Raw genomic sequence first — 12,138 nt, forward strand, 5'->3', positions numbered from 1 at the left:
TCCCAAGCCAGCTCTTAACCATCGTGCCACTCGGCCGGCCCCTACTTTCACCCTTCTTATATTTTATGTTGAAAGGTCTGTAGTGTTTGTTGCCTGTGATCCTTACTAAAGACAGCCTCTGCGACTCAAATAATTTAAAATAAAACTTGAATTGTAGAGCACTGAGGTAAAAACAAGGAGATGTACTTTGGGTAGTATTTTGTTGGAGAAAACAGGAGTAGCTTGTTTTTGTTGCTTCGTACAGAAGGGCAGGGATGTGGAGGGCTTTTGCTGTCTTTGAGGAGATTAACTACTTTGTTTTCCTTTGTCAGTTTTCATACCTTGGCCCTGACCCTGTTCATAAGCTCCTCACACTGGTGGTGGATGATGGTATCCAGCCTCCTGTAGAGCTCAGCTGTAAGGAGAGGAACATCCTAGCAGCCACTTTCATCCGCTCCCTCCATAAGAATATAGGTAAGGTTGGATATGTCTTCTGATAGGGAAGCAGTGATGGTGCCAGCTATCCTGAGTGGCTGAGGGTGTACAGGTGGCCTTCACAGATGTCTGGTATTAATAAGGCTGTAATCATAATGGATCTTGCTGCTCCTCAGGAGGCTCTGAGACCTTTCAGGACAAGGTGAACTTTTTCCAGCGAGAGCTTCGGCAGGTACATATGAAAAGACCACACTCCAAAGTCACTCTGAAGGTCAGCAGACATGCCTTGTTGGAATCGGTACGTAAAGTTGAATCTCTATCAATAGTTACCAAACTTTTCCATCTTACAAACCTCTTTGATTATATTCTGCAGGTTATCTTTTTCATGAAACCCAAGTTTCTCTCCTCTTTCAACATGTATATTAAACACTGTTCTGTGAGTTTGATTATACTAAATTTGGGCCAGTCTTGTTGGAGGTATATTATTGAGGGGAGAGACTAGTTGACGAGATACTTGGCTTTAGAATCTGTACTGAACCAGTTCCTGAATCATCTCATGGAATTCCTATGTAGGGCAGGTATAAGTAGTTGTTACAGAAGAAAGTTTTGTTAGTGAATCTCTGAAATAGAGAGCTCTTGTTGGATTAAAAGGCAATGATTTTTGTTGTCACTCTGGTCTTATGGAAAAAGAACACCTGATGTGTGTCTGTCTCCACTTCACAGACATTGGCATAGTTCTTACATTCCCCAAGAGTGAGAAGGCTTGGTCCCTATCCAAAATGTGTTTGTGATGTTTGGCTCTGGTAGGTGTGACTGGAAACCCCTTTTCTCAGCCACATTCTCTGTGTGGCATGGCTCCCTGTCTGAACCGAGCCTTCGGATAAAGACGTCTAGTGGATAAACTGTACTTTACTGAAAACCAGGACTCCCTGGTTCTCTCGCTGACAGCTTACTAATTTGAGCCATTTTTACTTCTCTGTTTAAGAGTTTTCTCATTAATAAAATGAGGATTGTAAAAAAAAAAAGAAAAAAATACAGCTTCAACTAGCCAACAAAGTGGTGGTGTAAAGATGAATTAGATTATTTTTTAAAACCTTAAATTTCTTCTGGGAATACATGCATTTTAAATGCAAGATGGTATTATTAAAGTTCATTTATGAGTGATATGTTGCTTCCGAGTACCAGTGCCTAGTTAAATGGAGAGTAGCAATGTTCTTATGCTTCTGTCCTTAACACCCAAGAGATGCCAGCCAGTGTTCTGATCCTTTCCTTCCTTTCCCTGCTTTTCAGTCTCTGAAAGCCACTCGGAATTTTTCCATCTCAGATTGGAGCAAGAACTTTGAAGTGGTTTTCCAAGATGAAGAAGGTCAGTTTTGAAATTTCATAGTCATCTTTTTAAACTCTCCTCACTCCTACTCTCCTCTTTACCCCCTCTCCACAAAAAAGAAAACAACTCCCCTACAAACACACCCACACCCACACACACACCCCAGCTTCTTTTTCCAAGGAAAAAAAGTCATGAGTCAAGATAAAAAGAGTGGTGTTTGCTGGCCAGATGGCTTGGTGGAGCTCGTAGAGCACAGACATACAGGGACTTGGGGGAAGTTGTAAGAGTGAGAACCAGAAGGGCCACGTAGCCTTTGTAGAACCAGGAGAAATGTCCATTTCCTGAGATCTCCGATCGCCTGTGTTTTCACATTAGAGGCCATTAGCTTAGTGATCAGAATACCTTTAATCCTTAAGAAAAGGGTGGGATTTGAAAAGAAGTCCACAATTTAGGTGAATTGGAATGGGGAAACACTTAAGGTGGCAGAATGAGAGAATGTGGAGAGTGTGTAAAATGATGACTAAATGAATAAGAGGTAGTAGGCCAGAGTCACTTTTTATTTTCATTATACTTTTCAGCTCTGGACTGGGGAGGACCTCGCCGGGAATGGTTTGAGCTAATCTGCAAAGCACTATTTGATACCACCAATCAGCTCTTCACCCGATTCAATGACAACAACCAAGCATTAGTGAGTCCATGACTTCTCCATGGGTGGATGGAAAAATGTGGATTATGTTATAATGGACAGACTAACAAAGATCGGAGGTTATGAACCTCTCCTGGGAATCTGATGACCTGCGCCCTCTTCTTAATTTTGATACTTACAATATGAACTAAACCGATTGCTTCCCTCCTGTTTGCCTTCATTATTTCATCTGTAAAATGAGAGAAAATGCTGCCAGAATAATATTTGACTAAAGAGCATTATAATGCAATGGTTATTCTACTACTAATAATTAGGCCACTTTCTCAAAACATACCTGAAGTGATTGCATTCTGTATCAGGTCTTTGACTATGCAGACGTGTCAGGAGTAGTGAGGTAGACGTTTACTGAAAGAAGTTTCGCTTTAGGGTAAAGGCATCACATCTCTCAATTAACTTCATACTCAGCCAGATTAAGCCACAAACTTAATGTATGATTCTTCAACTTAATGTAAGTCCATCTTTGCTCTTTATCCTCTAGCCACTCTGAATTACTCAGTGGTGGCTACCGAAATACCAGTACCATTTAGATGGGCTCTTTGATCCTAATACTGAAGTTCTTGCTCCCTTGGGATGCAGTTGGGAGGAAGGGTCTTTCCAAAACTAGGCTTGAATAAAAATGGCACAGAGCCTTTAATCTCTTTCTTTGACAGGTGCATCCCAACCCTGATCGCCCCCCTCATCTGCGTTTGAAGATGTATGAGTTTGCAGGGCGGCTGGTGGGCAAGTGTCTCTATGAGTCCTCACTAGGAGGAGCCTACAAACAGTTGGTCCGAGCTCGCTTCACCCGTTCTTTCTTGGCCCAAATCATAGGACTACGTATGCATTACAAGGTAATGTCGGAGGTGCGCATTTTCTACTAGGGCCTCTGGCCATTAACTCTGGAGTCTCTCCCTCCACTCTGAGCTTGGTATTCTTAAGGTTGAAGAGGTAAGTGGTTCCAGACAGTTACACATTTCATTTCTGGTTAAGAGTAGTCATGTTCTGTTCTGTGTCTTTCTGTCTCCTCAGTACTTCGAAACAGATGACCCAGAATTCTACAAATCTAAAGTTTGTTTCATCCTCAACAATGACATGAGTGAAATGGAGCTGGTCTTTGCTGAAGAGAAATATAACAAATCAGGTCAACTGGATAAGGTGAGAAAGAGGACCAGATGTTCTCTATTTGTGCTGTCTTTTGAGCACCCAAAATGTGCCTAGTGTGACCAAATAACTGAATTTCTCATTTTATTTTATTTTAATTTATTTTATTTTCATTAGCTTAAATGTAAGTAGCCGCCTGTGGCTAGTGGAAGCCATATTGGGCAGCATGACTTTAGGGCATCGCATTCCACGCTTTATGACCTTGGCCCATTTGAATGGAACAAAAGATTCATGACCCCATCTATCCCACCCATTCCTACTTTCCAGTAAAAAAAGAACTTAGTGATAATGAAGTGTCACTGCACAAGGAGCTTTGGAAGGGATGGCAGTGCCTATCTCAACTTCTGTGGTGGTGATATATATGACTCCTGTTTTAACACTGTACCTGTATATTTTTAAACTTTTCATTATGAAACTGTTTGCCAAAAGTATTTCTGATACAAGTGTGATTCTGTTTACATTGTGGGGTTAAACAATATCAAACGATGAAGCTAAAGTTGGAGTAGCATATAATTGAAAGCAAAGTAGCAATGACTGAAAAAGTGTGAACACTGATACATTGTACTGTGATAGTCACATATCATTTGTGACCATTGTGGGACTATAAGGGAAGAATGTAAGGGAACAGCTGTTTTCATCTTAGAATTTGTGAGACCTAAAATAACTTCTTCACTACTTATCTGGCTTTACTTAGTCTCGATTGGCTCAGGGGCTAAAGAGAAGAGGTCAGTACCGGTTTAATTTTGGATCATAGAGACATTAAAAAATTGCCAAAAATGAACCATAGTATCTTCCTGTTGCATTGCCATTATTTGACCAAATCAGAGAAGACTCACTCAGATATCCACTTCAGAAATAGGAGCTAGTAGGTAGAATACAGCAATAGTGGGAGGAACTCTGAAGCTTAGTAACTACATAAAACCAAGTGTGCTGAGAAGCTGAATGCACAGCATCAACATGTGATGGTGATGGAGTTCCATGATGCTATGTTTGTGGGACAGATCATCTTATAAGCTCCCATCCACAGCTTCTCCCTGTCTGTCTTTTGCGTCTTCTTTCAGGTTGTAGAACTCATGACAGGTGGAGCTCAAACCCCAGTCACCAATGCTAATAAAATCTTCTATTTAAATTTGCTGGCCCAATATCGGCTGGCCAGTCAAGTGAAAGAGGAGGTGGAACATTTCCTAAAAGGTGAGATTCTGTCTACTCTTGGCTTTGAGATGAAGATGCCTTTATCCATAGTGTGGGTGTGGCTTTAACTGGGCTATTTTGTTGCAGGCTTGAATGAGTTGGTCCCTGAGAACCTTCTGGCTATTTTTGATGAAAACGAGCTGGAGGTAAGTGCTTACAATTGCAAAGCCCCGCTCTTGACTCGGCGTTTTAGTGTGCCCACAGGAACCAGCTTATTGCATCTTCTGTTATCAGATGTGGTAGGGGAGGCCTTTATGCAAGAGTTGGTTTCACTGCTGTCACTCTTCTGTGTATTGACTTTTAAAAGGTTAGAATGTGAAAATTAAAAACCAGAAAATAACTGTTTTTGAAGAGTAATAATTAATATTCATTTATTTACCAAATATTATTGATACTGGTTGAGTACTAAAGAATGTTGGTGTCATGTACAGTCTTTGTAAATCCTATGACACTTAAAGTTGACTTAAGGGAATGATAGAATTTATTTGTTCAGGGACTATTTATTGAGTGCCCCCTACATGCCATGTTGTTGGAGCACTGGGGAGACAGCAGTGAATAAGACAAAGTCCCTGTCCTCATGGAGCTACATTGTAGGGACGGAGACAAACCAACAGATGTGACATATTTCAATGTTTGGGGCCACAACACTGTATACTTAATACAGTGTTATTTCAGATCCGGAAACAACCAAAAAATGGCTCTAAGATGGTAAATACCATTCTGTAATGAGCAAAATTGAAGTTCATATCAGGTGTGGGCAAAAAATAAAATCAGTTTTTACCTAATGCTCACAGATGATACATAAAATGCAAGTTATTAGTTTCAACTTCTCATAGCCCTTACGAGGAATGTGTTTTTGCAAACTGTTTGCTGTAAGGAGAAAGTGCTTCTTTAAAAATGAAAAACCAGGGCCAGCCGAGTGGCGCGTTGGTTAAGAGCTGGCTTGGGACACCAGAGGGCCCCGGTTCAGATCCCACATATGAGGGCCAGTGACACTGCTCTCTACAGCTAAGATGCTGAGCAACAGCTCAACCTGGAGCTGGGCTGCCGTGAGTCCCCGGTGACAGCGTAGGCTGCAGCCCCTGCTGCATTGGGTTGCCATGGGCTACCGTGTGTAGCCAGCAGCCAGCGTGAGCGGCCAGCAGCCGCCGTGAGCGGCCGTCCAGAAGCCGGCGACTGATCTGCCTTGCCCAGGAAGAGCGCAATGATGGTGCCAACTTGGGCCAGTGAAGCAACGTCCTCCACAACTAGACTGAAGAACAAAAGGACAGCAACTTGTCTATTCCCCTTTCCCCAATTCCCCAATAAAAAAATAAGTAAATAAAAAAAGTAAATAAATAAAAATGAAAAACCAAAAAAGCAGTTTTAGGTGGTCTTATACAATGTTTATTCTTATTAACTGAACTGGTTTCGAGAACAAGAGTCAAAGTCTTATGCAATTTTTATCACATTTTGCACCTTTGGATATGAAATCTAGACAAAATGAACTTGCCGTCTCTCAGCCTAAAGCTTCTAATAGGCCTCTCAGCCTAAAGCTTCTAATAGGCCTGTCACCTAGTGCTGTTATTTCGGGAGTTGAGGAATAGCTGGTGGTGTATTTGGTTTTATCATGAAGTAGAACACTCGTAAGAATTTGTAAATGTGAGCAGGAAGGAAGGACACAGTCTCTTACAGTTGTTCCACATCTTGCTCTTAGTTACCCATTAGCTTAGCAAGTTTTTTTTTGAAGGAGTCAAGACTCCTCAGGCTTAATTTGGACTTTTCTTGTCCCTTGATTAGGATGTATCATTCTTTATAACTATTGGGTGAATACTCAGAGTCTACCAAGTAACACGCAGGATCCTGAACCAGATTAGGACATGAACAAAATGTTTATTAGGGCTCTAATCTCATTAATGTTCTCATTTTTTTGGCTTGCTTTTTAATTTATCTGATCAAGTAGAGGCAGGGCCGAAGGGAAGGAAGACAGCAAAAGTTGAACCCACAAAAGGATGGATCCTGGGGAAAAGGAAAGGCCATCTGACAAATTCATAAATGGGACAGGGGTCTTCATCAAAGGAAAGGGCCTGCTTTTCTCCCTGCTATTTCTAGGCTGTGTCCAGAGCAGACTGTCAGTAAAGTTGGTTCCCTTTTTGTCCTTTGTTTCAATTCAAAATAATCCACAGCAGTAGTTCTTGAATTAGATGTGTGCTCAAAATGCTTGGGAAACTTTTTAAAAATACACAAGCTCCTAACCCACTCCTAGATATTTTGATTCAGTAGGTCTACGGTAAGGCCATAGGCATCTATATGTTTTTTTAAAAGCTGTGATTTTCACCACACTGGTTAGGAGCCATTGGGCTATTATAATTGATTTTCCTAAAGCAGTATCATCTTCCCCCTCCCCGCATTCTCTCTAGTCCACATTTTTGCATGTTAACGTAGGTAATTGACCTCATGTTGGGTCTTTGTCCCTCTGACTGTCCTTGTAACACCTGACTGTCTTTTCCAGCTGCTGATGTGTGGGACTGGGGACATCAGTGTGTCTGACTTCAAAGCCCATGCAGTGGTCGTTGGCGGCTCATGGCATTTCAGAGAAAAGGTAAGCTAGCCAAATTTCTTTTAGTTGGATTTGTGCCATGTTGTAAAGAAAAAGTTTCAGAAGAAAAAAGTTGAGTCAGAGAAGCAGACATGTCAACTGGGAACACATGATACATGTGGGAAAACCACGTGTTTGTTCAGGCAGAAGGGTCCCTGATGACTGTCACACTAACTGCCACAGAGCAGTACACAGGAAAGCCAGAGAAACAGAACCAAACCATCGCTGACGACCCTCCTGACAGTGTGACAATGTGTATTCCTAGAGTCTACTAACTCCCCATTCCTACCTGTGTCCTCATAGCATGGTAACTGGGGCACACACCCCCTGCAGGGCGTCCGGTTCCTCCCCCCTGGGGCCAAATCAGAGGCTGCACCCTGGTGTGACCCCGGCCTGTTCCCTCCCTGCCAGGTCATGCGGTGGTTTTGGACTGTGGTTTCCAGCCTGACCCAGGAGGAGCTGGCCCGCCTGCTTCAATTCACGACAGGCTCCTCCCAACTGCCGCCTGGAGGTTTCGCCGCCCTCTGTCCCTCGTTCCAGATTATTGCTGCTCCGACCCATAGCACGCTCCCAACCGCACACACGTGGTAGGTATCTGACTGCCTGGTGTGGCTCTCATGGGGCTCATCTCCTGGCCTGTGCCAGTGTCGCTGGTGGTATGAGCTACTTGCTTCTCCCCTTGCCTTTCCAGTTTTAACCAGCTGTGCCTCCCGACCTATGACTCGTATGAAGAGGTGCACAGGATGCTGCAGGTGGCCATCAGCGAGGGCTGCGAAGGCTTCGGCATGCTCTGACCACTCTCCTGTCATCCTCTCGGCTCCCGTGCTTTCTGGAGGATCCGGGTGCACGCAACAGACATCATAACCACTCCATAGCCGCTGACCGTAACGTATGCATAACCACCAACCAGAAGCTGTGCATGCTCCTCGGTGTCTGGAGTATTTGGCCACCTCCAAGCCTTGTCCTTCCCTCACCCCTCCCTGCCCATCTTCCCCACAGGCCACTTCGATGTGGTACGTAGTCTGAGCTACTCATTCAGTCCCGAGAAGAGGACTGTGCTGCGGTCATTTCACATGGTTCTTAGAAGACCTCATTAGTGGGCACTGCCTCAGTAGCGGAGGAGATTACACAAAGGGCTCAGCTCCCTTGGGTAGCTGGTGTCCTCGCCTTGCTCAGCCTCCTCTGCTCAGCTCCTTCAGGGTCCCTTCTGTGGCCCTCAGTACTTGACCTGAGTGTGCGTGTCCTTGTGGACAGGGTTATTGCCTCTTCTCAGGAGCCAGGCAAGCACCAACTGGAGGTGGCCCGCATTCGCAGTCTTTGGTTTTGTCCCTCAGCACAATGGCAGGCACAGGCCATGGCACTGGACTACCTCTGATGGGGACTAAGAGCACAAAAGGATCTTTTTTTGTGGTGTCAGAAGTGGAAAAGGAGCTTTCCCTGCAGGCATTTCTGGAAATGATCATTAATCCCTAAAGAAGAACTCTCTAAGCTTTTTCTTGAGTTTGAGTGAGTGAGAAAAACAGACGGACCTAAGAATGTGAAAGCAAGCTGGGCTGTGGCCTCCAGTGTTGAGTAAGGCTCTCCTCTAAGGTTAGGGGCATGTCTAGGCATGTGGCTGGCTTGAAGACTACTGATGCTTGTTCCTGAGTTGGTTCTTCACACTGAGGTGTGCCTGGGCCTGGCCACCTACCTCCGAGTTATGCCGCCTGCTAAGAGCTTTGGCTTTCTACTGAAGAAGATTTTGGAGCAAGGGACTGGGACAGTAAGAACAGCATGCCAGTGATCCCTGCTGCTTTCTTTGCTTGGTGTTCTCTGGCAGCACTGAGGGAAGGGAAAAGGAACCAGTAGTTTAAGTGCTTATCAGAGGCCCTTGGAGTTGGGACATAGATGAGATACGTGAGACAGTAAACACCTCGCTGTCCCAGTTACTTCCCTTCACTCCATTAGTTATCAGCAAGGGGATCTAAAGAGGAAGGAAGATGCATCAGGTTCACAGTTACATGATGACTGAAGAGAACCTGCTGCCGTCTCTTGGAAGATGGCAACATCCTTTTTCATTACGATTTGAATGCAAACATTTTCAAGACTCAGAATCTCATCGGCTTCCCCCAAATTTCTGTTTGTAAGAAGGCTTTGCTGCAAGCTACCATTCCCAATGGGGCATTCAACTCTGAGAATATTACAAGCCATCTTTATTGCCAAAACCAGCAAGTACACGGAGTCCAGAGAGGAGGCAGGACTGGTGGCGATCCCTTGGCCTCCTGGAAGCATGTCTGAGCCCTCCTGTTCCCAGGGACCACGAGGAACAAGCCCTCCTGAGCTGCTACTGTTCCTGCCTGACCTCCTTTGCAGTTGTCATTTGTCCTTCTTGGTGTGGGTGCTGACCTCACTCATTCTTGGGGTCCAGGATCCAGCATCAGGGCCTCTACACCACAGGGTCCTCCATGCCACATGGTCACTGCTGTCCTCAGGGACCAGGACAAGGTGCTGCTGCTTGCCCTAATGTTTTCCCATGGGCTGTGGCCAGGAGGGGCTCGTCATCTCCCTGGGAAGCACGATGCTGCCCCTCGGACCCAGAGAGGAGTTTCCAACTCGGGCATGTGGGCTGGTTCTGCTGTCTTTGGCAGTGATTCCTCTTCTGGATTCTACGTTCTCCCCTCCAGCAGCCCTCCAGAGACTGATGCTGGAGCTCGATTTGATTTTCTTGGCTAGATCTGTCATTTTAAGCTCTAGCCATAGCACTTTTTAAAGCATCCTGGGGCACCTCTGCAGCCCATCTGGGGTGGCTGTGTCCCTGTGGTGGTCCTTAGCCCCGGGGTCTTTAGCAAAACCCTTTGGTACTGTTGTGGTTTTCTATTCTTCTAGTTTACTGTCCCTCTCCTAACACTATTCAAAAATATCTTTGCTCTTTTTGGCCTTTCTTTTACTTTTTTTTTTTCTTCTAATCCTGTTTTGGTACTAGCCAGCGTGGGGGAAAGATACAGTATGCTGGAGGGAAGGAAGAGTGTCTTTTACTTCCTGGGCAATTTTCTACTCGAGTTTCTTATTTTGGCCAGTTCTTTTAATTACACCCTTGTGGCCCAAGTACTTTGGGGGTGGGGGGAGGGGGCGGAGGGTATCAGCTAGCCACCTGGCCTTTCCATGTCTTTAAAGGAGACCAGACATGAAGTGAACAAGGGGAGCATCGGCGTTTCTAGACTTCAGCAGAGACCAAGCCCTGCTGCAGATTTGTCAGGCCAGGCAAAAGGGCCAGACAATTGCAGTGACAGTGTAAATATTTTGTACAGTAAATAAATAAATGTTTGGAAGGACTAAGGAGTAGAAATGTTTTTGCATTTCTCCAGGAATTCCTTCAGGAGCAGTCAGCTCAGGGTAGAATGGACACCCGGAGCCCTATCCCAGGCCTCATGCCCTTTCACCTTTCCCTAATTGCTGTCCATGGTGCCAAGCAGGACCACAGTGGTCATTTGCACAGATAGCCAACAGGCGGGACAGGCGCTTGTGCATTTGGCAAGAGCAAAGGATGCCTGTTTTCATCAGCCTTCTAAACATTCATTGGTTGTTTCACGACGTAAGAAACTCAGTGTAGAAAATCTGGAGATCAAATACAAGGGAAATAAATCACCTGCCATCCAGTGGTAACCACTGTAAACACTTTGATGTATGTAGCCGTCTGACTTGCATGTAATCACACATTTATTTCCCAACATCCCCCCGCCCCACTCTCTCACAAGTGCTCTGGGTGTGGCAAACAAATACTGCACCTCAAAAGTTTGTGGGTGGCAGGTGGCACCATTTCTCTTCCAACCAAAGATAAGTTTGACAGAGAAAACTTTATTTGGGCCTAGAAGGAAAAGCATGAGGGACCCTGGCTTTCTAAGGGAAGTGATCATGGTGTCTTGTACAGTGGTTACCAATCTGGAAAATAAAAACAAAATCCCCTTTGGAATTCTTTTTAAAATAGATGTTTGCCGCCACTCCCCAGACTCAATGAATCGAAATCTTAGCTTGAAAACCACTCTTTTAGAGTGCGTTTATTCTACCTCCACCTCGTCAAGCTCCAGAGTGATAGGAGATGTCAAAACAACAAAACAAAATTCTCTCTCTGACTTTACATTTTTAGGTTAATAGCCCTACATATTTTGTACTTGCTGCTCTTGTGGCTTTGAACACGCAGCATTGAGTGATTTCAGCCCATCGTGAAGTTATTCTTAAGACTCAAAAGGCTGGTAGGAGTATTCTTGAATTAACACAATAAATAACCAGCTTCAGCCTCTCTGTGCACTGTTACCTCTTCGCCGCTGCAGGCAGAGCTCTCAGCCACACTTCTCGTAGGACCACAGTACAGGTTCTCCAGCTGGTGGCTTGAACCAGAGGGCTCCTACTTTGGCTTCACTTAGACCAACGGTTCTCAACCTTTCACAGGGGTCGCCTAAGACCATCGGAAAACACATATTTTTGATGGTCTTAGGAACCGAGACACCACTCCTCTATCCGTCTCCAGGCCCACATGCAGATACGCCCACATATGAGTACCCGGCGACCCCTGTGAAAGGGTCGTTCGACCCCCAAAGGGGTCGCAACCCACAGGTTGAGAACCGCTGATTTAGACCCTGAAGCATCGTAGACCAGCTCCAGGTATCCTGTAATACTTTATTTATTCATTTATATATATTTTTTAAAAAGATTTTTATTGGGGAATTGGGGAAAGGGGAACAGACAAGTTGCTGTCCTTTTGTTCTTCAGTCTAGTTGTGGAGGATGTTGCTTCACTGGCCCAAGT

The 12,138-nt window shown here is 44.8% G+C and overlaps 1 protein-coding gene across 4 annotated transcripts in view; it reads left to right on the plus strand.

Moving 5' to 3' along the window:
• AREL1 (apoptosis resistant E3 ubiquitin protein ligase 1) overlaps positions 1-10,671 on the plus strand; it is a 47,225-nt gene extending 36,554 nt beyond the window's left edge. For all 4 annotated transcript variants that reach the window (XM_019640395.1, XM_019640394.1, XM_019640393.1 and 1 more), the window contains 11 exons: positions 312-453; positions 591-712; positions 1,705-1,780; positions 2,320-2,429; positions 3,098-3,277; positions 3,456-3,581; positions 4,649-4,778; positions 4,866-4,924; positions 7,270-7,359; positions 7,768-7,943; positions 8,048-10,671. In XM_019640395.1, the coding sequence (XP_019495940.1) occupies positions 312-453; positions 591-712; positions 1,705-1,780; positions 2,320-2,429; positions 3,098-3,277; positions 3,456-3,581; positions 4,649-4,778; positions 4,866-4,924; positions 7,270-7,359; positions 7,768-7,943; positions 8,048-8,150 (1,314 nt within the window). In that variant the 3' untranslated portion in view covers positions 8,151-10,671. The remainder of the gene's footprint in view (positions 1-311; positions 454-590; positions 713-1,704; positions 1,781-2,319; positions 2,430-3,097; positions 3,278-3,455; positions 3,582-4,648; positions 4,779-4,865; positions 4,925-7,269; positions 7,360-7,767; positions 7,944-8,047) is intronic.
• The last annotated feature ends 1,467 nt before the right edge of the window (positions 10,672-12,138 follow it).

The sequence above is a fragment of the Hipposideros armiger genome, unplaced genomic scaffold (genome assembly GCF_001890085.2).
Source record: "Hipposideros armiger isolate ML-2016 unplaced genomic scaffold, ASM189008v1 scaffold_49, whole genome shotgun sequence".
Taxonomy (NCBI): domain Eukaryota; kingdom Metazoa; phylum Chordata; class Mammalia; order Chiroptera; family Hipposideridae; genus Hipposideros; species Hipposideros armiger.